The sequence below is a fragment of the Pteronotus mesoamericanus genome, unplaced genomic scaffold, assembly GCF_021234165.1.
Source record: "Pteronotus mesoamericanus isolate MK-2021 breed Mesoamerican mustached bat unplaced genomic scaffold, CSHL_Meso_final scaffold_174, whole genome shotgun sequence".
Taxonomy (NCBI): domain Eukaryota; kingdom Metazoa; phylum Chordata; class Mammalia; order Chiroptera; family Mormoopidae; genus Pteronotus; species Pteronotus mesoamericanus.
Genome location: NW_026555309.1, coordinates 14,466,938 through 14,492,519, shown reverse-complemented (window position 1 = coordinate 14,492,519; position 25,582 = coordinate 14,466,938). Strand labels below are relative to the sequence as shown.

Sequence of the window (25,582 nt, the reverse complement as noted above, 5' to 3'; positions counted from 1 at the left end):
CAGAAAGTGCTCTTTACTGAAGACTGCTAACGAATAAAGAATAACAACTGTAAATTTGTCTTGAAATAACCAATTTCCTTGTTTCAGGCAAGGCTCATCAATGGTTACTAAAGTGGATGTTTACATAGTCTCAGAGTAAAATCTCAGACTAACTTTTTAATCATAGTACCTTTACAATGGAGGGAAGTGGCAGATACCACCATAACCAGGCAATCGAGTTTAGCATCACCAATGACTTGGCAATCTGACATTATGTGCTCCTTATTTTGATGCAATGAGCTCTACACAACACTTATATTCTTGGCTTGAAGATACTTCACTGAATCTAATTATGAGACTATAATGGGAAAAATCCAGACTGTGGGACACTCTACAACAAAGTTGGCCTTGACTATGTAAGAATCAATTCCATTAAAACAAAAAAGAAAAAAGTAAAAACAAACAAAAAACCTCCAGTAAAACAGAGCAAGAGTCTCTGTTCTAAATTAAAGAAAACTAAAAAGACTAATTGCAATGAAGACTTGACTTGGGGTGCTGAACACACAATACAGTGTACAGAGGTGTTATAGAATTGTGCACTTGAAACTTGTGTAATTTTGTTGACCAGTGTCACCCCAATGAAGTCAGTAAAAATGAAAAAACATTTTTAAATTGAAAATAATAAAAAGACTAATGGCAATTTAAAATCCTTTATTGGATCCTATACAACACCTCAGCCCCCAAATTGGGGTGGGGGATAAAAGACAATATTGAAATAAATACATAAAGTAATACTATTACATTAATTTAAAATTTTTTTGGCGTGATGCCAAAAAAGGTGCCCTTTTTCCTAGGTGCTACATAATAAAATATTTAAAAGGAAAATGTCACATGTCTACAACTTATTTTTTAAGCAGTTCAGAAAAAAGATGTGTGTGTATACATGTATTTACATACACAGAGAGAAAGATACAGCAAATGTGGCAAAACATTAATAATTGGTTAACATAGGTAACAGATGTATGTATAGTTACAGTCTTACTTTTTCAGCTTTTCTACAATTTCTAAATTTTTCAAAATAAAAGTTGGAAAAAATAAGAAAAACAAGACACAAAGTTATCATTACCACCTTCAGGGAAAAAGAATGGGAAGACACTGACCCATATATACACGAATATACGGAAATTCTTTACTGATAGGCAGGAATATTCCTAGGGGAGGACTGGTTGTCTTGCTTATAAAATTATACAAAACTAATTACATTTTGATTCTGTATTAATCAAGAAACATCTGACCTGTAATGTTCTAAGTACATTTTTCCAATTAGAACGGGTGGATTTATCATGTCCATAAAGTATTTTAGTCTAGTTGGCAACTACAGTCTCAACATAAACTAATAAACATGCATTCTGTTTATCAGTCTATTCTCTGGTGAGTTTAATTACTTTGAAGCGGTTCCTCAGAACCTGACTGACCTACAAGTTCACTGATAAAACTGAGTTCTTCCACCAGCAAAGCTGAGGACTGGGTCTGGACAGTTACACCATCTTAATTACATTTTCTCGACATGAGTCATACATTGGCTACATAGAATCTGTTATAAAATAACATTTAATAAAATGTTACTAAGGTTAGGAACTGCAAACTTGTCCTTGGAAAAGTGTCAGTGTTCAAGACTGATGTGTTTAAATGAAATACACTAACTGAATCAGATTAACTTTACAATTGGAATAGCCTTTGCCTGCTTACCTTCCCTTTCTGGCAGAGCAGTGTGCAATGGATTTACTGCACAGCAGTGTTGGGGAAAGGGAGGAAGTGAAGGTGGAGGGGAAGAGAGCTTTGCTACATTGAGCAAATGAGTAAATTGAGGATGAGGCCCAGATTTCTCACTCCTGGAAAAGACATTGTCTGAAGTTTCACTACTGTCAAAAGGAAAGGCTAAAAAGAACTCTGAGGTATCACTTTGAAATTGAAAGTACCAGTATGAACTCATTTATTTTAATATATATACAAGATAAATACTGCAACAGTTATATACATATTTTCTAGCTATGTCTGCTAAGAAGGCATACTAAATGTAGTAATCTTGGTTTCTAAATATTATCCTTAAAAGCTCCTTAGAGAAAGGGCTGATTTCAGGGCTCAGGCACAAAAACTACAAGATGAGCCTGGAAATCTTGCTGTGCTCAAAAGTAAGGAAATGATTAAAAAATGAGGGGGACACGTCAAAAAAGACATAGGAGCCAGACTGAAGGGGCTTCTACTGGCCAAATCTAGGGCAGTTTGAGCATTAAAACAAATACATGTAATGGATTAAAACCAACTGAATAAAATAAGAACCCATGAATCCACATTGCCATTAATAAACAAATAAATGTATAAATGAGAAGGGAAAATTCTTCCTTATAATAGAATGGTAATTAATAAATGTGGAAGGATAATGAAAAGAAATGGCAATGGTCACAATAGTGGTTGATAAAGGGAAGTGTCATCAGTGGATACTAAAGCTACTAAGTTAGTGTTAGTGAAGAGGAAACATAACTGTGGAAATTCTCCTAAAAATACTAATTAATTGCAAAGGGAAAATGGTAATGGTAAAGCAGACATGGTGACTTTACTGCAGGTGACAAAGGTTAACATCCAGTGGTGGGGCAGATGGACATCCCAGACATCATGTGTCCCACAATGGGATACAATGCACTGAGAATAGCACTCCATCTTTTTTATGGTTTCTTGCCAAGCACGTTCTAATTGTGAAGAAAGATTAGATTTACCCAGTCAAAGATCATCCTATAGATTGTAAAGCCTAGAATCTTCAAAACTATTGAGTTCATGAAAGACAGGGAAAGACTGAGGATCTGTGCCAGAATGGACGAGACTGAAAAGGACATGACCTAAATGGCTGATGATCTAAGACCAAGTTAAGAGGAAGACATTGTTGAGACTTTTACCAAAATTATTTCAATTTCTTTTCAAAAGGGAAAAGTGAAAATAAAAGACCTACAAATGTGATAATGGTATACAGATGTTCACTGTAATCCAAGCCTAAAGAAGAATGCCCCCAAAGACATGCATCTTGTTACAAATGAGCCAAATTTTATGATCTCAAGCTCCCTATGCATATCACTATGTTAGCATTTATTCTGTTGTTTTGCAAATATTTGGTACTTGACTGTTACCCAAGACTACACTGAAGGAGAGAAATTTTTGCTTTGTTCACCAAGATTCCAGATTCCACCCTCATTATGGCTATTCCCACAGTCCTCCTAATCATTCCCACTTATTCAATGATGATTTTACCAACCAGATCCTAGCCTGTCCATTGCAATCTCCGCCGGCATACTGGATATCCTCAATGCTTATCAACTAACTCCTAGTCAGTCACCTAACTCCTGTTCTCTGGTATTTGTGACCTCTTCAGTTCCAAACCACTTACTTCCCTTTTACATCCCAGATGCTGTCATCACAAGGATCTACTGCAAAAGCTCTAACTCTATGCCAACATGCTCTCATCTATAAACAAGGAAACTGGTTAGATAAAAATAATCCTCATTTCTCCAGTGACTACCATATACAGGCACTGTGAGGCAGGTATTTTTATTATGCCCAACTCACAGACAAAAAACTGAAGTTTAGAAATGTTAACTAAGTCCAAAGATACAAAGCAGATGACTGGTAAGTCCAGGGTTGAAATCTAGTCTCTGGGGCTCCTAACTATATTATACTGCATCCTTTATAGGATCTATAATGGACCTGCACAGCCTTGACATTCAGAGATTCACTGAAAAAAGAATGAGCTAAAGTAGAGAAGACAGTAACTGAACTTATAAATTATAATGCTGAGTAGTTAGTCTAATGTTTCTTAGACTGATGATTTGTTTTAAAGTGATTTACACATAAGTGCTCCTCATTTTAGTCCCAAATTAATTACCAAAGAAATGCAGACATATTCTTAACAATGAAACAAAAAAAGGTAAACATACTCACAAGCTCTCCATAACGTGTAGTTGAAATTATACGTGGAGGAAAATTCCCTGTGCTGCTGAAACATAATCCCCCTGTCTAAAAAATAAATGAATGAATGGTTGAATAAAACAGGTTATGGAATAGTATAAGTAATTTAATTTAAAAAAATATATTTTATCAATTTTATTAGCCTTACTAAAATGTTAGGTTCTGAACACACACAGGACCTGCTGGTATTAATGAATGTTGGCTCACATCGGACACACCTGTCAATATAATGAAAAACATTTTTTAAATGCTGATGAATTATACTAAACTTAAATTTAATTAAGAACTTGTCTTCCTAAATACTAGATTAGACTCATTCAGCTAAGCAATTTCTTGTAATAAGTAAACAAATTAAAAACACAAACACTGATCTAAATAGTCTTATCCCATTCTTAGTATTACAAGGTAAGGTATAAATAAATAAAATTAACCAACAACAGGAGAGTATTCTTGCCCAGCCAGTGTGGCTCAGTGGGTTGGGGCCTCTTCCCAGGTATCAAAAGGCTGTGAATTCAATTCCCAGTCAGGGCACATACGTAGGTTGTAGGTTTGGCCCCTAGCTGGGGCACATGAGTGAGGCAAACAATTGAAGTTTCTCTCTCTTTCCCCCTTTCTCTCTTCCCTTGGAATCAATAACTATACGTATATATATAATTTTTTTTTCTTTAAACAGAAGAGTATTCTTTTGAAACCACATGGATTGTAAAAAATAAATAATACTGAATAGCAAAGATGGTTAAGTCACTCTATTAGCAAAACAGCCCAACAAACTCATAAATGAAACCCGATCCATTTTTATAATTATTTATAGCAATATACTTTATTTTGTCTGCCACAAAGCAAAAAGGCAACACATGCTAAAAAGAAACATGTATCTACTCCTTATCAAACTTAAAGTCTATTGATGATCTTTGTTAATTTTAGAAAAATATATTTTTCATTAATGAATGATGTAAAGGGCTGTAGGGCATTGGACAAGTGGGAACACTGCTGGTTTTAGGTGGGTATCATTACTTGTAAGACAGAGCAGGTAGGAGAGGGGCTAGGACATGGCACAGAACTCTAACTAGACTTAGATAGGTACTGGAGGGGAAAAATTGAGGATCAGCTCAGTAGTCCATATTTGGGTGCTACAATGCAGGTCAGCCTGAAAGAAAAGGTGATCTAACACTAATTATCCCCAGAAAAAGCTGCTCAGGTATTTTCTATCTTAACCTTGAGAACTGATAAGAAAATGTGCCTAAAATGAAGTTATTATGTAGCCTCTAAAACTGAAGTTGAAATAGGAATAATGTGTTTGAGTTAGAGAGAGGGAGTGGTGTGTACGCTTGTGTTTGGTGTGTACGTATGCATGCACAAGGGGGAACAGGAAGTGGTAGAGAATAGGGCTATAATGGGGTATCTGAATTATTGTATTTGTCGTATGACTGTATTTTCTTATGCAATATAATATGTAAAGCACAGTATCTGGTATATAGTAACTATGCTGCTAACAGAAGTTACTATTACATACTATATATTATATTACAGAGTATGTACATATTACATAATAAAAAATAGCTTAACACTTACTCTATAGCACCATGCTGAAAACTTAACATATTTACTTCTAAGCTGTGATATCAGCCTATGAAATAGGTGGTATACCCCCACTGCAGAGACAAGGAGACTAACTTACTGAGCTATTCAAGGTCAACCGACTGATAAGAGACAGAACACTATTGCAGGTCTCAGCTTCTTTAGCTGCTAATGTCCACTTCTATTCTATCTTGGGTTATTGTGAGAAGCAAATGATATGATAGGAAAGTAATTAAAAAAGGTATAGATTCTACATAAATATAAAAAGATATTAAGTCAGCACACTGCTTACCTGTTTCCTAAAGCATTTGCTACTGTAAAAGAGCTTTCATTTTCATCACAGAGCGTACAAGTTGCTTGAGACAATAATGCTCCATTTACATCTCTTTCCACTAAACAATTTAAAAACAAAATTAAGATGTAACTCATAGCCAACATAAGCCTGTATATTTAGTAAAACCCACAAATAATTTTAATAATTCTCTAAACTTTATTTGCATTAAAGGCATGTTAAGCACCTCAATACAGAAAAGTGAAACCTGCCCCATTGACATAAAAATAATATAGAAACTAATTTTCCAAATCCTCATAACAATAAATTAATATTTTTTCTTCAAAAATTTCCTGTGCCCTGGCTGATGTGGCTCAGTGGGCTAGGCATTGTCACACAGATCAAAAGGTCGTCGGTTCAATTTCCAGGCAGGGCACATGCCTGGGTTGCAGGTCAGGTCGCCAGTTGTGGGTGTGTGATCAATGTTTCTCTCGCACATGCATGTTTCCTTCCTTCTCTTTCTCCTCCCCTTCCCCTTCCTCTAAAAATAAATAAATATATCTCTTTAAAAAATTTCCTGTTACACTGAGTATGGGGAAACAAGCATTTTCACAGACTGTTGCTAAGTTTCTGCAAGTTAAAAGAGCTCTTTGATAGTATCTACTAAAATTTTAAATTCACGTACCCTAAAACATTACAATTTCATTTTTAGATACTTAACCTACAGAAATACATGTACATGTGTATAAAGATATTCATCAAAACATTATTTGTTAGAAAATAACCTAAATATTTAAAATAGCAAAATAGATCATATTGTTAAGTGAAAAAAGTATGGTATAAAACTATTTTGGGTATGAAATATTTATATAAAAATATCACATATTTCCTGTGACTACAATGTATATCTGTATGTTAAAAACAGAAAAAATAGATTATGAAAGGACACACACACACACACATCAAAATAATAACAACTACTTTGGGGCTGAAGGAGTAATAGAGAAATAGCATTGCAAAAAATGGTCAAAGACCATTAGTCCCAATCATAATGTTATACATAATGTTTTAAGGTTTTGCAAGATGGTAAAAACAAATTCAACAAAAGGTGAACAAGTTATTCCTCCTACAGTCATCCTGTCTCAGTAAACGGCAACTCCATTTGCCTATTTCCTCAGTATATCTAGAGTCTCCTCTTTTCATGCTCTACATTAAAGAAATTAAAATTAGAAAATAATGATGTAAATCCTGTCAGCTCTCTCTTCAAAGTATATCCAGAAGCTGAATTATTCTCTCTACTTCCATTACTATTACCCTGGCCCAAGGCTGTCATCTAAAACCTGGACTTTTGTGACAGATTTCTAACTAGAACCCTGGTCTTATTCTGCAGGAAGAAGCTAGTTTAAAAACTAAATGTGATCATTTCACCCCTCTGAAGGCCTTCCAATGGTCTTCCATCTCACACCGGGTAATTTCCAAGGTCACTATATAGCCTAAAAGGCCTTACGTGATCTGCGCACCATCACCCCGACTTTTCAGACCCATCTGCTTCTGCTTTCCTCCTCCTTTGCTACAGCCACATTTGTATTGCTGACCCTTGATTATACCAAGCATGCACCCATCCTAGCACCTTTGCACTTGCCATTCCCTCTGCCTAGAATGCCCAGTCATCAAAACGGCTCTGTCCCTCACTTTCTTTAAGAGTTTGCTCAGATGTCACCTTTCTAGAGAGGTCTTCCAAGATCATCCATGTAAAATAGCACCCTGCTCCCTCTCCCTTTGCTTTGCCTTATTTGTCTTCATAACATTTAGTGCCACCTGACACATATACCTATTCATTTGTTTATTCTCTTTCTCTTGCCACTAGAATGCAAGTTGGATTCACTATTGTATCCCAGCACTTAGCAGGTGTTTCTCAACAAAATTTTTTTTTAATTAGAAAGATTTAAAATTGGTACATTTAACCTAAAATCTCTATTTCTGGCATCTCTTAAAAAATAGTAAAATCTGGTTTCATGGGTTCTATGTATTTACATGACGACAATCTGTTAGAGCTGAACTGGAGCTAGCAGGTGCCCTTTAGCTTAAATGCCCTTTGGTTAAATGAAGTTTTTGAATTTATTTTAAAATTTATTTTAATGTTTTATCAACAGATATGTATGAATAAATGAGTAAGTATGATGACACTTCCATGAATATTGTCAAGGATATATACAGACACACAAATATATAAGCAAATATATATTCTGGAAGAATACAAATGGCTGCCAGATTAATCTTAATCATTCCTCTGTTCAAAACGTTCAATGAAATGTGTATGCCTTTACACTATTACACCACTCAAGGCCCCCCACGATGTGGACCAGTGGACCTTTAAACTCAGTAAAGTGACAGTCCCTTCATATTCAATCTGGATTTTTACACTTATGCTAACACAAGAAGGAATAGTGAGAGTCACACTATTCCTTCTGCCTGGAATATTCTTCTCTTTCTCGCTACATTTGAAATCCCTTTAAACCTTCAAGGTCTAGTTATTACACTGCCTTCTCATGGCAACCTTTCCAAAAAACCCAGGTTGTTCCTTATAGAGCATTTATTGCCTGTAGCAGTCAACTGATGATTCAGTATGTATGCCCCTTGTTAAATTCTTTTTTGCTCTCTTGCTCTGCACATTACTTTTCCACATGTGTGTCCTGCCTTCTACATAGATTTCAAATAAGTTGATAGCAGAAATTTTTCCATTAAGAATAATATTTAAAGAGGTAGTATATAAATAAACTGTAAAAATAAAAGGCATAGAAGGATTTAAAGTGAAAATTAAGTCTCCTTCCCAAACCCTTCCCTCCAGACACTCAGTTCTCCACCTGGAGTGAACATTGTTACTAGTTTCTTATGAATTCTTCCAGAACAAACTATGCATACCCAAGTGTGCGCGCGTGTATAAATAATCTTTTTTAGAAAACAGAAATGGTAGCATACCAAATATATAAAACAGTGCTGATAAATAGCAGGTGCTCAATAAATATTTGTGTATGAATGAATAAACTTTTCTATACTTGGCTGGTTTATTTAATGTATCTTTGATTTCTTTTCAAAGCAATAGTTACAAAACTGCTTTATTTTTTCTACAGCTGAATCCTATACCATTACATGGGTGTACTATAATTTATTTGACCAATAATCTCTTCACAGACTTTCATATTATTTACAATCTTTTGTTTTAGGTATAATGTTACAATTAAAAAAAGCATATATTTCTTCAGTCATTTATTTACCTGTACTAGAACAAGAAATTCCTAGACAAGGGCTTGCTAGGCAATGATCTACATTTGATAAATATTGTTAAGTTGCTCTCCATAGAAGTTGTAACCAGTTACACTTCCTTAATAATATATAACTGTTTCCCTGTACTCTTGCAAACACATTGTCAAAGTTCAAAAAGTTTGACAATAAAATCTGATTAAAAATAAAATTTAAAATAAAATTTACTTAAAATAAAAAGAATTCTGATTTTAATTCTTAAAATCCTACATTGTTGTAAATCTTTTTTTAATTTAAAAAAATGTTTTAAATAAGTTTACATTCAATATTTTTTTTGTATTAGTTTTAGGAGTAGAGCATAGTGGTTAGACAATCATATACTTACCAAGTGATCCTCCTGATATTTCCAGTACCTAACTGGCACCATACACAGTTATTACAATATTATTGACTATATATCCTATGCTGTACTTTACATCCCTATGACTGTTTTGTAAATATCAATCTGTACTTCTCTATCCCCTTACCTTTTTCATCTGGTCCCTTAAAATTTTAATATTATTCTCTCAGTAAGGTTGAGCAATTTATTCATGTTTTTATGCTTTTTCTCTATAAACTTTATTCCTGATTTTTGGCCATTTAAAAAATTTAGTTATTCATCTTGCTCTTATTTATTTGTAGAAGTTTTACATATATTACAGCTCTTTACATATATTAGCTCTTTGTCAATTGTATGGATTATAAAATTTTCTCTAATCTGTTGTTTACAATTTATTTATGAATTTAAAAAAAATTTTTTATTGTAATATAGTCAAATTTACCAAATTTTCTTCCATAGCTTCTGAGTCTTTTTCCCCATACTTAAAAAAGGTCTATTCAACACTAAGACATAAAATGTTTCTTATTTTTTTACAAACTTTCATAGATTCATATTTAATATTAAAATATTTGAATGACCTAAAATTTATTTTTAAAGATACCCAATTTATTAGTGTTTCCCCAAATACCATTTACTAATCAATTGATTTTTCTCCATTGATATGAAATGCCACTTTTATCACATATAGTTTCCATCAACCAGTCTGTTAACTCATATGTTAGCCACAGATGTTATTATAGCAGCTATAAAATGTGTGTAATATCTGAGGTTGTTCCCTCTTAACTTTTTCATAATTTTCTTTGCTTTCACATAATTTTCAAGAGATAAACTTTGGAATTAGGTTTTGCAGTCCCTAAGACAGACAAAATCCTAGTAGAATTTATTAGGGTTCCTTTATATAGACTGGTATTGGGAGAGATGATATCTTTATAATATTTAATCTTTACATTCAAGAATGTGATTTATTTCATGTTCCTTTATTTATTAAATGAACTTCATTTAGTAATTTATTAAAGCCTACCTCTGTGTCCCTCAATTGCATTCAAAGGTTTCTTCAATTAATTTCTCTTGCACATTTACAACTCAGTATTTTTTTGTTGTTGTTGTTGCTACTGTAGATGAGCTCTTTTCTTCCTCCACAGTTTCTGAAGGATTATTGTTTGGAAAAGAAGCCTACTGACTTTAGAATGTTAATTTTGTTCCCAAGAACGTTTACTTGTTTATAATGATTTTTAGTGATTCCATTGGGTTTTTATAAGCATACAATCAAATCATTGAAAATTAGTATTTATCTTCTCTTTTTTATTGACTCTATGACCTATCTCTTTCACTTACCTAAGTACATCATTAACATCTCCATCTGGGTCCTGAAATTGACAGGGATGCTTATATTTTTTTCCTTATTAGGCATTATGTTGACTTCTAAGTTGAAACATATGTATTTTATCAAGTTATATTAAGGAAGTATCCTACATTATTAAGAATTAAGAATTTTTAAAAATCAGGTAGGGCTATTTTATCTCCTTAATGCCTGCTGCTGTCTCATATATCATTAAATTTTGAACAATAATAAAAAACATTAAGAAATCACCATACTATTTCAATTAATATTCTTATCAAAAACAAACACAAAAGAAGGTGTGTTACTATTTCATAAGAAATCTACTTCTTACCTAAAATATGGCCGGTGGGACAGTGGCATTTTCCTTCTGCAGTTAAACCACTTGGGCAAGAAATGCAGTTCCAGCCATCTTTGGTAACACCTTTCTGAGTTAAAAAAAAAAAAAAAATCACTTTCTCCTTCTTATAAAATTTTTCCTCCTTATTTGATCGTGTAAGTCCAAAACCCACAATAGTGTATAATATGTAATTTATATCAAATATATAATGTGCATATGGGCCACATAAAAAAAATTTCCTGGGTAGCCAATTTGTGCTTATATTCCAAAATTAAGATATACACTTATAATTACATATTGACTACTATTAACCTGGGCAATACTTCTTCATGATTTTCAGTTCAAATGAGTCTTTACTTTCATAATTAATACTGTCATTCAGTTTTTCCATTTACAAAGACAAAACAACAAAATGCGAGAGGAATTAATAGATAGCCAATTAATATTCTTATTTGTCTTAAAATAATAATTCTAGTTTTTAAAAATCCAAATACATTAGCTTTTAAAAATCAAGTTATTATTCAAAATAGGCAAATGTTATATATAACTGAATATGCACACAAAGTTATTAAGTCATGAAGGTATTTCCTTCTATCCACTGATAGTTTTTACTGGTAAAGGTTTTTGATAAAATATGACATCATTCAAAATTGGGCTTATTATATGACTTAGGAAAAACCTGGGATAACAATACAGTGATTACATTACAAACATGAATGTAGCCAAAATTAATAGAGAATAATGGCAATAAAAAAACAATGCCACAAATTATTGTAAATTTTGGTTGAAAAACGGGATATATCAATAAATGTTCCTATATTTGGCAGTGCATATAAATGACTATTAAAAAATCATGATTTCTTAGTAATGTCACTAAAAATGTTTTACAGAATGCTCTCTCTATATGTATCATTCATCTACTTTTCTTTATAACTGAGTTACTCTATGAGGAAAGGTAAAACATAAATTTTCACAGCTTTGTGGGTTTTTTTTAATTTCAGGTATTAAAAAGTAAAGCAATAAACTCATTTTTTCCAAGTTATAAAATTTCCATAAAAAGTTCCATAAAATTTCATTGATCTCCCAAAATATACTCTAGTAAAAACAGTTAGCTTTATAATTTTAAAGGTTGTGGGAGGAAAATATTACTGTATAGCATTAAATGGTAGTTTAAAAAATACATTTAATTTACTATTTTTTACAGTACATTTAAAGCTAAATACTCCATACCATGTCTTCTGGGCACTTTTTACAAATAATATCAGCTCCTCCATTATTAGAGATCATCTGAAATCCTGGTAGACACTCACATGAAGTTCCTAAAAAGAAGAGGGAAATTCTGACCTTGGTAAATAAAAATATAATTCCAAGAAAGGGAAACTTATAATAATTCTTAAAATCTAGAGGAGAAGTATAGCAGTTAAGAGCAAGACCCTGGAGTCAGTATGCCTGGGATCAAATCCAGAAACATATTTCTTGGGTTCTAATCTTGATCCTGTTACTTAGCCGTGTGACTTTGAGCAACTTACTGAATTTTTCTGTGCCCTGGCTTCCACTTTGGTAAAATGGTAAAAACGACACTTTCCTCTTAGGGTTAGTATGAATATTAAATTAGTTATTATGTGTAAAGGTCTTAGAATGTGTCTGGCACTCCACAGGTATTGTGTTTGCTACAATCTTCAGCGTAAGCATAACTAACTTATTAAATTACTGAACTATTAAACTAGTAATCAAACCATTAATTAACTGATATGCAAGTTTTACATTTCTATTTCACCCAAACATACACTCAATAAATTTAAATCTACTTTGTTGAAACGAAATTTTATTTAAAAAGTTACATTCATTCAAATAAATTACCATATTCTTGTACATAGACAGTAAACAGTATAAAATAATCACTACTCAATATGAAATTCTGTGAAATTCTTTCTCATTCATATATCCTCACCTGAGAAGCCTGAACTGTCATATATGACTTAAATGAGGATATATCGAATTTAAAGATGGCAGAAATTTAATACCATGGGTAACCAAATCGAGATTGAAAACATCTTAGACTTTAGAATATGAGGAAGCAGTTTCAAGGAACAGAACCAGGACCAAATGATGGATGTTTCAGGCAATAAATAAGTAAATAATTTAAAAAATAAATTTAAGCATAATCAAAGGAAACTTTAAGGGCAATTAGTAATATTCAATAATCAAAGGGATAAGTCCTAAGGAGATCTATAATATGGTCATATCCCACAGTGGAAAAAATAGGTCGAGGCTGAGAACAAAAGAGGTATAAATTCTTCTGATCCCCAATTTAGGTGACAAAGAGGACATAACAACCTCAACGGAACTTCGATTTCCTTATCTGTAAAATGAGAAGACTGGGCCTGCTCAAGATTAAGGTCCTTTCCAGATCTACGTTTCTGGGATTTGAAAAGCAAAGTAAACGATTATCAAAGTTACAAGGTCTAATTTGCATCCCCTCCCCAGCCTGTCCTGTCACCTGCTTCTCTGCACCTCAGATTACTTCTCCATTTTTTCTGCCTCCGACAGGCAGCTTTCTGGGTGCTCCCTAAAGACCCTTAGGCTGAGAAGTGTGGGACTGGCGCCAGAAATTACTGGCGACGGCTCGCGGAGTAGCAGACTAGGCGACCCCCAACCTGCAATCCTCCACGGAAAACCTCTTAGGCCTTGGCGGTTAACTTTCCCAAAATATTCTTTCCGCAGACCAAACGGTGTTTCAGCGACGCCGGGGACTGGGCGCAGCGCCAAGGCGGGAGTGTTTGTCTAGCCAGAGCCCATTCCAAACTATCTCACCCTGGGCGTCCTGCCTCTGGTTGGCTCCACACCGGGCACAGGAAAGCGAGGAGATATCGAAATACTGGTTTTGTCCGCAGGTCTCTGGCTGCCGGAAAGGGAAGGAGAAGGTCTGGGCCTGTAAGACGTGAGGGAAAACCAACAGGAGGATTGCATTCACAGCAACGACGGATAAGACGGACCAAATCGCCATTATCACCTCAGCCCCACCGCCGCCCGTCACCATGGTGCAGACGCAGGCCACTACGCAATCTCCAGAGTCCCGTCAGCCTTTGCGGCGACTCTGCAGAACCGATTGGACAACTCCGGCCTGGGGTTCCGGAAGTGTCTACAAATTGTGCTTGGTTGCTAAGTTACCAACGCCGCGGGAAACTGGCTGGTCCTAAAAAGGGGCGAGCTAACCTGGGAGCCTAGCCGGCGCGACCCGCTCTTTAAAACGTGTGTTTCAAACTCTGGGAAGCCACCCTTGTGCAGGAAGTGAAGTCACTTTGGAGGTCAGGAAATAAAATACCACAAGAAAGAAAATATCAGATTGCATCGCACAAGTATATTGTTACATGGAACTGTTAAATGATATTTACATCAGAATTTGTCCAGCCCAGGTCATTTCGTCTTAAAGAAGGCTGTCCAACAAAGTATTTGTCAAAATATACTTGCCAGAAAAGTAGGCAAAACGCTGATACGCAGTGCTTGAACCATCCAAGGACTTAAAAAAAAAAAAAAAAAAAAAGATTTTTTCCTGCCGGAACTTTCTTTGCGTTTCTACTTTCCTTGTTTTGAGCATAGGAAATCATGTATATAAAATGTGATCATATTTATCCCACTTGTGAATAAGAAAGGAACCTGATATTTTTAAATCAAATTTACAGATACATGAATGTTGTCTTTCAAAGTAGGCACTCTTGGAAGCTGTTAGCCCCAAAACATTTCAAAATTCAGAGTCAGTTTATAGGTCATAAAAGAAATATTTATTTCTTAATATTTAAATCTCACTTCTATCCTTGGCTGGTGTGGCTCAGTGGACTGAGTGCCCGCCTGTGAACCAAAGGGTGGAGGGTTTGATTTCCAGCCTAGGGCACATGTCTGTGTTCCCACCCAAGTCCCCAGTAGGGGGCTAACCAGAGGCAACCACACATTGTTGTTTCTCTCCCTCTCTTTCTCCCTCCCCTCCCTTCTCTTTAAAAAAAATAAATAAATAAATAAATAAAATCTAAAGAGAGTTTAGTTTTTAAAAATATTTTTAAAAATCTCACTTCTTTTATTGTTGCACTTTGTTCCCTCTCTCCCCAACTCTGTAAAATTGCTTGGCATATTTTTAAGGCATCTTATTCATCACCAGAAGCTTGAAATGACTTTTGGCTTTCTCAAAAAACAAAACCAAACACCAAATTTTGTAATAAAAGTGATGATTTGTTACTCTGGAGGAAAATAACACATAATACTTTCAACGCATGTGGAAAATGAATTTAAGGAAGTTAGATAGCTTTAAACATTGTTCACTGTTAGGCCTAGTGTTTCTCATATAATCCTCCCCAAAAGGTCAACATTCAGTCAATCACTAATATCTGTGATACAGAAAATGTATGCTCCAAAAATCCTTCCTTAAAGAGAAATTCGTTAAAAAGAATAATTACTGTGTTGTTGAAGTGCCTAATTTGAAATGAAAATCACAGAATACAATTTTTTACAAATGTTTGACTATATAAATGTTAATGGGGACTCAAAAAGGGTATGGTGAGAAGAGTTGAGATTAATATGCAGAAGCTTCCTATGGGTGACTCGAGTCTTTGTTAATGAAGTGCATACTATTTTTATATGCTCTATGCAAAAGATTAGGCCAATAATATTTACTCATTGCCTATTATATAATTAAAGCAATGAAAGAACTTCATTCAGGATGGTCTTCTTTGTGTCCCACACTGTGCACTGTGTTAGGCAACATTAACTTTAACTCTCCATAATAACTCTTTGATGAAATACTATTTCTTTTTAATCCTTTTACAAAAAAGGAAATTGAGGATCAAAAAAGTTACATTATTTAAGAAGTGGTGGAACTAGAATTTATCTCCATCTATTATCTCTGAGACTTCTTATTTTTTCAATCTATTAAATGGGTTTGTGTGTGTGTGTGTGTGTGTGTGTGTGTGGAATAGACAGAGAAATATTTTGGCATATTCTACAACAGGACAAATTTGTTATTTTTACTTAACAAGATGATGCTGCCATTATACATCACAAGCAGTAGAACTATGATTGCATAAGACCCTTGGGCACTGCACCTAACATAACTGCTCCCAAAGAGCTAAATAGAGGTTATTTTTTAGTATTAGGATTCAAAATAAACAGTTAAATTTGAGGTAACTGTAGATACTATGGGTTCATCGTATAAACTGCCTACAAAGATAGTAGAAAGAATGTTAGCTAAAATGGTTAAGCATAAACTGGAACCATATTATTAGGGATAATTTTGCTGCAGGTAATAGAAGATCAGGTAGTTTTAGCCAGTTCACAGTTGGGTAAACAAAACCAAACACAGGAAATCTGGAGCGAGGTGGCCTTTGGAGTTTATTCAATGATGTCAGATAGTGATACATGCAGTTCTCTTGCCTTTTCCCTCTTAGTTGCACTGAGATTGCCTTACAGCAAATAACAACATTCAGATTTAAGATGGGATGGAGGAAAGGAGCTGAACAAGAGATAGTTTTACTTTAATCAGTAAAGCAAACGCTTTCTCTATGCCACATACTGTGCTAAACTTCTTACATGCATCATTTCAATTTTTTTAAACCTATGAATAGGTAGTACAATTATCCCAATTTATCAGGCTCAAAGACATGCCCAGTATCACAGAGTTAGTATGTGAAAGAATTATACATACAAGTTAATTGGACAAAGAGAACATAATTTAATGTCAGCTTAGAAAAAAGTATGGCAAAAAAGTGAGAAAATGGTTTCAAAGAGGATAGCATATGCTTATTGAACACCTATTGACAGAATGAGATAGGTACTGCACAATGCTTTACTTAAATTATCAAAATTAATCCACTCAACAATGTTATGAAACCTGTACTATTGTTTTATCTCCTTTTATAGATGATTAAATGTAGGTACAAAGAGAGTTTTAAAAACTTACCTAAATACACAGCTTGCAATTACAGAAACAAACTTTGAATTTTAACTTTTGTGGCGGTTTAACTCTTGTGGATGCTTAAGCACAATGTTATTCCCCTAACAGTATAAACTCTGCAAAAAGGTCAAGGAGTCCACGGGGGGAGAAATTTGGATTTGGTAATTATATCAATTAGTTACCTTTTAGAGTTCAGTCTCATTACAGTGGGATGCATAGAAGCAAGCCATAGAACAATAGTGAGGAAGAGGAAGCACGGACATAGACTATTTTGAAGAACTTGACATTGAAAAGAAGGCAAAAGTAGGAACTGCTAAGAAAGTTTTTAATTTTTTTAGGTTAAGAAGAATATGTCTGTAAGTGGAGAGGAAAGGAGTAGTAGAGGAGAGATTCACAATAAAGAGAGGAATAGTTGACTTTCTCTTGAGCTTCAAGGGAGAGATAAAGGATTTGGATGTAAGAGTAGGAGGAGCTCCATCTCAGGAGAAGAGAGTCATTCTTTCTAAGATTGAAAGAAAAGAAGAAGATGAGTGAAACCATAAAGAACTCCTGGGCTGGGGAACAGAGAAATTGAGCAATATCAGTTTCCTAAGTAAATAACATAGGTAAAAATAGGAAATATTTTGAAAAGGCAGAGTGGATAATTGAGAGGGAAATCATTTAGATATGAAAATTTGCAGCAAGTCCAGATCTTGCCTAGAAGGCTAGATCATGTTGGAGTGGAAGCAGATAGAGGATGATTTAGGAAAGTCCTAGGGCAGAGGTGAACAGTTTGTGAAGTTTATTGTAGTATGGTTATGCTGAACATGAGCTGTGTACTCAGGTAGAGAGTGATAGCAGAAATGAATGTGTAGTCCTAGTGCTTAATGAAGAGGTCGGAACCAGGAATGGGGGTAATTTTGGGTGTTTCAAAGACAATTGTGATTTGAATCCCCACCCTGAGTTTTTGAGCATTTGTGTGAATAGATACTTCTTGGGGGAAAGAGCTGTCCATGGTGCTTTCCCTCAGAGGCCTCGTAGTCTCACAGAGAAACAGACATAGAAACAAATCATTAAAATATTTTGAGAAAACTTCTTTAATTGAGACTGTGAAACTAGAAAATGGCATTAACTCTGCCTTGGGAGGTGGAAAAGAGATGAGTGAAGAAGTCACAGACAAGAAGATACTGTAGGACAGGACAGGCAGAAGTACCAGCAAGAGCAGACCCAGGGGCTTGAGTGAGCAGGCACAGTGGGGAATGACATGTCTCTCAGTTACCCTGAGATGTAGGGTGTGTTATGGTCAGTGGCAGGTAATGAGGTTGGCAAGGTATGAATAAATAAAAATGAAAGCTCTTGGGTGCCTGTATTTGTCTACCATGGTTTCAAGCTTGTTAAGACTTCAAACTAGGGAATAACACGATCAGATTTGCATTTTAGAAAATATTCTGTAAAAGAGTTATATGGAAGCCTCTAGAGGTAGAGGTCACTTGGGAGGCTAAATCATAAGTTTATGGTCTCAATTAGGGTAATGGAAGATAGGAGAGGATGAATGAAAGAGCTATTTAGGAGGAATAATCATGAGAATGTTATGATTTAGATAGAGGAAGCAAAGAAACAGAAACAAGGATCTCTTCCAGTTTCTGCTTTGTGTGACTAGGTGAATTGTGACATTAATGAAATATAGGAAAGACCTGTAGCTGATAAAATCTTCATATTGAATAAAAAATATTAAAGGTAGAAGTTAAAGTTACTTCTACCTTTAATTATCTAATTATCTAATATGTGGGTGGAAATTATGGTCATGAATAATAATTGAAATAATTCCCAGCTAAGGAGTAGAAAATGAAAGAAAATAAAAAAGAATCTGAGGGGTCTAATGATGACATGAAATTTGGTCTTTTGACTAAATCTTTTTTGTAACATCCTTAATAAAAAGCTAAACTCTGAGGAAAAGAAAGGAAGTAAGGAAGGAAGGAAAAATGACTGTTAATTGCTAGCTTTCTATGTGTTAGGCACTATAATATCTGATTTGATAAAATTGGAACTATCATCATTACCTTTATTTTATAGATGTGAAAACCACGGCTTAGAAAGCATATATGACTTCTTAGGAGCACACTCAGATCACAATTCTAGCACTGGCAATTTGATAGTAGAACCCTCTTAACATTGATTCTTTACTGCTGTTCTTGAATCCCTGGATGTGTTTCCTAGGCATTAACTTAAAAAACAACAACACGGGAAGCCAGTGAGCCCATTAAGGGATTAATGAATAAAAATATAAAGAATGTGAAGAACAAATTCAAAGTGCAGACGTGGTGGTTGTGGTCAGAAAGAAGAATCAGTGAAGTCAAGATCTTACAGTTGGGGGCTCTGGCTGGTGTGGCTAAGTGGATTGAGTGCTGGCCTAAGAACTGAAGGGTTGCTGGTTGATTCCCAGTCAGGTCACGTGCCTGGGTTGCGGGCCAGTAAGGGGCATGCAAAAGGCAACCATACACTGATGTTTCTCTCCCTCTCTTTCTCCATCCCTTCCCCTCTCTAAAAATAAATGAATAAATAAATCTTAAAAAAAGAAGACCTTAAAGTTGGAGTACTTTTTGTGTTGAGTTTGCACTCTTTCCCAATCTCCAGACTCTTAGTGCCAAAGCCTACTAGATATAAACAATTGTTGCATCATATTCAATATGTTCCAAATGGAACTTGGCTTCCATGATGGAACACTCTCCTGGTTTTCTTCCAGGTTATTCCTAGAATAAACTTTCTGGTTATTCCTGCTCCCTGCCTTTTGTAGCCTCCTTTACTTGGCTATTAAAGGTGCAGTCCCTGAGGGACCAGCCCTAGATTTTTTTCCATTCTTATTTTTTGGTTTTCTTCCTAGGTGATGTCAAATATGTCCATGAAACTTGAGTGATTACTTTTTTGTAGATGACTCAGGTATTTATATATATCCAGGTCAAGTATCCTTTTTGAGCCCCGAACCAGTATTTCCAATGCTTGTTTTAAAACTTTATTTGGATGGAATAAAGCTTTTAAATTCAAGGTGTCCAAAACAACTCATGATCTCCATCCTTTACCCAACGCTCCACTTTGTCCTTTTCCAGTGTTCTCTATCTTGGTGAATAGCAACATCATCCAACCAATAATATATGCCAAAAACCTAGAAGTCAGCTTTTAGGTTTTCCTTTCCTTTATTTATGCCTTTCAGTCCATTAGCAAGACCTCTTAATTTTTATCTTCTAAATATCTCTTTCATTTATTGCACAAAATTTCCTTAAATTATTTCACTTTTCTTAACCTCTACCATCTCTACCACCGTAAATTGCTGTCTTCTTCCATATGAGTTACTGCAATAACTTATTTTAAAACTCAATTTTTTTTTTAGTTTTAGGCATTAACAATTGACTGCCCACTACAGAAGATAAAGATTTGCTTTACACCACATTTTCTGAACCCCTTCCTATTTCTAATATACTTATTTTAAAATTTAAAGATAGAGTAGTAATCACTTTTACATATTGTGAAATGAGTCATGTACCATGCCACACTTTCTGTCTTTTTTTAATGTGAATAAGTGTCTTTGCTTCTTTACTTATCATGTGTTATCATTAATTAATTCCTAAATTTTCCTTCAGAACTATTAATCTCCTTTAAATGTATTTAACACTGTTAGTATTACCAGCTTCTCCTTCAAGTCCTATTAATCCTCATAGAAGCTTTTTAGAGTAGCTACTACTATCCCGAATTTATAGATGAGGAATTTAGAAACAGGGAGAGCCAATAAGAACTTGTATTAGGATTCAAGAATCTATACTCTTTTTGTTTTTAGGAAAATATTTTATTGAATTATTTGTATTGAGTTATAATTGACATAGCATTATATTAGTTTCAAGTGTACAATATAATTGATATTTGTATATACTGTGAAATGATCACAAAAGTCTAGTTAATATACATCGCCATAGAATCATAGTTAGAAAATTTTTTTATTGTGATGAGAACTTTTAAGACCTACTGTCTTAACAACTTCCAAATAGTCAGTATTATTAACTATAGTCACCATGTTGTACATTACATATCCATGGCTCTTATTTAATAATTGGAAGTTTGTATTTCTTGATCCCCTTCACCCATGTTGCCCACCTTTACCCACTGCCTCTTGCAGCCACCAATCTGTTCTATCTATAAGCTTAGGTTTTTTTGTTTGTTTGGTTGATTTTTTTTTTTTTTTTTTTTTAGTTTCCACATGTAAGTGGGATCATATGGTATTGGTCTTTGACTGATTTACTTCACTGAGTATAATGCACTCAAGGTCTATTCAAGTTGTTGCAAATGGCAAGGTTTTATTCTTTCTTATGGCTAAATGATATTTTATTTTGTATATATATACCACATCTTCCTTATCCTAATCATTTATTGATGGACACAAGTTTTACACTTCTTGGCAATTGCAAATAATGTCACAATGAACATGGGGTGCATATGTCTTTTTAAGTTAGTGATTTGATTTTCTTTGGATAAATATCCAGAAGTGGAATTGCTGGATCATATGGTAGTTATATTTTTAATTTTTTGAGGAATCTGTCATTTTCCACAGCGGCTGCACCAATTTACACTTCCACAAACAGTGCACAAGGTTTCTCTTTCTTTATGTCTTCACTAACAATTGTCAATTCTCATCTTTTTTTATAATAACCATTCTATCAGGTGTGATGTGGTTTCTCATTGTGGTTTCGAATTGCATTTCCCTGATAATTAGTGATGTTCAACACCTTTTCATGTACCTGTTGGACCTGTATGTCTTTTTCAGAGAAATGACTATCTGCTCATTTCCTAATCAAATTGTTTGTGTTTTTGCTATTGAGTTATTTATATATGTTGGACATTGACCTCTTGTTAGATAAATGATTTGGAAATATTTTCTCCCATTCTATAGGAGGCTTTTTTATTTTATGATGATTCCCTTTGCTGTAAAGCTTTTAATTTTACTTTATTTTTATTGTTATAGTGCCACTTGTTTATTTTTGCTTTTATTGCCTCAGTCATTTATGTTCTTAACCACTATGTTCTGTGGTCTCTTTTCAAGTCAGCAAACAAAAAGTGAAGAGAATATGCAATCTCTTAAGCTGGAAGGGGAAAATGGAGTGATGTTAAAGAGAGATCTTAAGTTTAGTGGATTGCATATCCTCTTCTCTCTTGGTTTTACTTCCTCATTTCAGTAAAGCACACCAGCAGTTTGCTGAAAAATGGTGCATGAGAAGCAAAATTTTGAGACATTGAATATCTGAAAATGTCCTTCTTCCTTGATACTTTTTAGTTTACTTAGGTATGGAATGTTAGTTTGGAAATACTTTGACCCTAGAATTTTAAAGGCATTGCTCTTATTTCTTTTGTTTTCTAACATTGCTGTTGAAAAATATGCCAGCATTTTTATTCTTAATCTTCTGTAATTTTTTTTTGTTCTCTGAGGTCTTTAGAATGTTGCTCCATCCTCATTTTTCTTAATTTTGCAGTGATGTATCTTGGGGTGTTTCATTGTCTTTTTCTAAACAAAGATTTTATTTATGTACTTTTAAAGAGGGGTTGGGGAGGGAGAAAGAGAGAAAGAAAAACATCAATGTGTGGTTGTCTCTTGTGCACTGCCCCCATCGCGGACTTGGCTTGCAACCCAGGCATGTGCTCTGACTGGGAATCAAACCAGCAACCCTTTGGTTTGCAGGCCGGCACTTAATCCACTGAGCCACACCTGCCAGGGCTCATTGTCTTTTTCTGTGTTGAGCACTTATTGGACTTTAATTATTCCATTGAAGATTTCTCCTTTTTTCCTATTCTTTCTTTCTGGATACCTTATTTTTCAGATATTAGACCTCCTGGACTGTTCCTCTAAATTTTATATATTATCTTTTTAATTATCTAGTTTATTTGCTTTGCTCTACTTTTTGGAATATTTTTAAGCTTTCCCTGTGAAACATTTTCTTGAACTTTTCATTTTCACTATTATTAATTCAAGTTCTAAGAGCCTTTTTTTTTTTTTTACTGTATCTTATTTATAACATCTTTCATGGATGCAATATTTTAACTCTTTGAGGACATTACTAATAGTGTTTTAAAATTTTCTTTTGCCTGCATAATCTTCATCTGTTTGAACTTATGTTTTGTATTAAAGGATGTCCTTATAAATCTGGTGACCCTTTGCTATCTGTCTATATGTATTATATATATGTATGTATATGTCTATTTATTAAATATAGGCATATTAGAGTGGAGCACACTGAAAAGCTTAAGTGGATGCTCTTTAAGGACAGTTGGGGTTTCTTGACTGGGCTACAACATGCATTTGCCTGGGCTGTTTCACAAGGCATTCCTCATGTCAGCATTTCTTCCTTCTCACCCTCCCTATTGTGCTCATCAAATTCCCCAGAAAGAATTCTTTCCCTGGAAGATTTAAGCCTGGCTGCCAGGTTTAGTGAAGAAAGAGGGTATAAGTTTCATCATTCATATAATGTGCTTCTTTCATACAACATATAGGACCCCTGACCTCATCTATCTCTGTTCTCCTTTAGTCACAGTTCCTCCAGAGAATAAACTTTCTATTTTCTACTCTAGCTGGGGAGAGATAGGTTTCTTGGTTCAAAGGAAAAAGTCTTAAGTGCATGTGTTTAGTGCTTTATAAATTGATGTCCAATGAACTTTTCACCTCTTTCCCCAAGAGAAGATATTGAGGGCTCCTAAGGCTTTGAGGACTTATTTTGTGCATATCAAGTTGCATCTTAGCTTTCCTACTGTCAGTTTAGGGTTCAACCTTTCCAGATTCATGAAAGAAATTAGCACCTACCCATCTGCTTCCTGCTTGCAAAGTTTTGTTGCTGTTGCATCCCACCCTATTACCTTCATTCTTATCAGTCTTTGCTTCTTTTGAAAGTTTCTTTTCTGTTGTTTTATTAGTATTTCTGGAAGGACTGGAAGGAAGTACCTATGTTACATTGTTCACCTTAAACTGGAAATGAAAATAAGCTGTTAACTTTTTTTTGTACACATACTGTTGTCACACCGTCTAATCCATTCTCAGCTGGAGTAATCTTTTAAATGCAAGTACATAATATGTCACCTTTCTGCTTAAAATAATGAATTGGTTTTCCAGGGGAGAGCTTAAGTCTTTAACATAAACAGTAACCCCCAGCGGGATTTGACTTCCTTCTGCAACCTCTTATCGTCCTGTGCACTCCTGTGTACTCTGCCCACACTGGCTTTCCAGTTCTCTGAATGCCACAGTATCTGTGCACTTTACTGCCTGGAGCATCCCTTCTTCCTCCTCTTTCCCAGCAATTTCCATTTATTTTGTAAACTCCTCCTTTCCTTCCAGCTCACCCTCCATCACTTCTTTAGGAAATTCCTTTCACCTTTTGTTTCTATGAAATATTCTCACAACACCATGTATTTCTCTTTCATAGCTCTTATCCCTGTTGTAAATTTACATTTAATTTAACGATTCTTTCATTAGTGTTCTTCTCCTCTCCTGGACTGCAAGGTTCATGAGAGCAAGCACCATGTCCATTTTTGTTCACCATTATCTACTTAACACCTGCAGTTGTGTATAATACTTTCTTGGAGTGGAAAAGAATAAATCAAAACTTGCTTTATTTCCTCATTCTCTAGTTTATTGTCATCTTCCAAACTCTAAGGCAGCTCAGTGTTATCTCCTCTCATTTCATCGCTAGGAGAGGTCCAATGGGGTTTAGGCCTGAAATACAAGGCCTCTTCGCCATAGTCCTAACAGACAACATTTTTTGTGTCCACACAGCATGGTGTCAGAGTACTGTGCAATGGTTACCAGTCCCAGGGGAAGACTCCGAATACTTTTGCCCATTATATATTGGTATCGGAATTGCTAACCGCCCCCTAACCCCAAAACAAAAAAAACTCCCAATACATTCAAGCACCAGATGGGACAAGATTTTACTTACACAGAGAAGGGACAAAGCAAGATCAGCTTCAATAGTGGGTTTTGGTGTCCCATGGCCAGCAGGTCTTTCCTGGCTGCTGACACAGGGTAATTGGCCTCATGCTGCAGTAGAAGGAACCTTGCCTCCTCACGTTGGAGGACAGATATACAATGAGGTTAGCTAGGTGCCATATGATGCATACACTTTAAGCAGAGACAAAAGAGTACTCATTGGGCCTAAAAAACGGAAACTTATTTCTACACAAGGCGATAAGCTACACACAGTCTATGCTGGCTTTCAGGAACTGTTCCAGACACAAGACCCATTCTTTTTTTTTTTTCTTTTCAAACTGTATCCAGCTTTATTAAAGATGCTTTTCATAAACATTCATGGCATTTCAGGCAGGACATGGGCAGACAATCATTAACAGTATACAACAACTTTCAAACTTCCTTCTTCAATGGACAACAAAACCATTCTTTTTTTTCTTAAGATTTTATTTATTTATTTTTAGAAAGAGGGGAAGGGCAGGGTGGAGGGGGTAGAGAGAGAGAGAAA

The 25,582-nt window shown here is 34.9% G+C and overlaps 1 protein-coding gene across 3 annotated transcripts in view; it reads right to left on the bottom strand.

Annotated features, from left to right (window-relative positions):
• The window catches only part of TMEM67 (transmembrane protein 67), a 52,348-nt gene extending 38,050 nt beyond the window's left edge, over positions 1-14,298 (bottom strand). For 2 of the 3 annotated variants that reach the window (XM_054590259.1, XM_054590260.1), the window contains exons 1-6: positions 13,976-14,298; positions 12,392-12,480; positions 11,156-11,249; positions 5,864-5,963; positions 4,142-4,211; positions 3,967-4,041 (exon numbers count right to left, since the gene is read on the bottom strand). In XM_054590259.1, coding sequence (XP_054446234.1) covers positions 3,967-4,041; positions 4,142-4,211; positions 5,864-5,963; positions 11,156-11,249; positions 12,392-12,480; positions 13,976-14,201 — 654 coding nt within the window. In that variant the 5' untranslated portion in view covers positions 14,202-14,298. Of the gene's footprint in view, positions 1-3,966; positions 4,042-4,141; positions 4,212-5,863; positions 5,964-11,155; positions 11,250-12,391; positions 12,481-13,818; positions 13,849-13,975 lie in introns of those variants that run through there. The other variant, XM_054590261.1, reaches the window with a different exon arrangement.
• Positions 14,299-25,582: the final 11,284 nt, after the last annotated feature.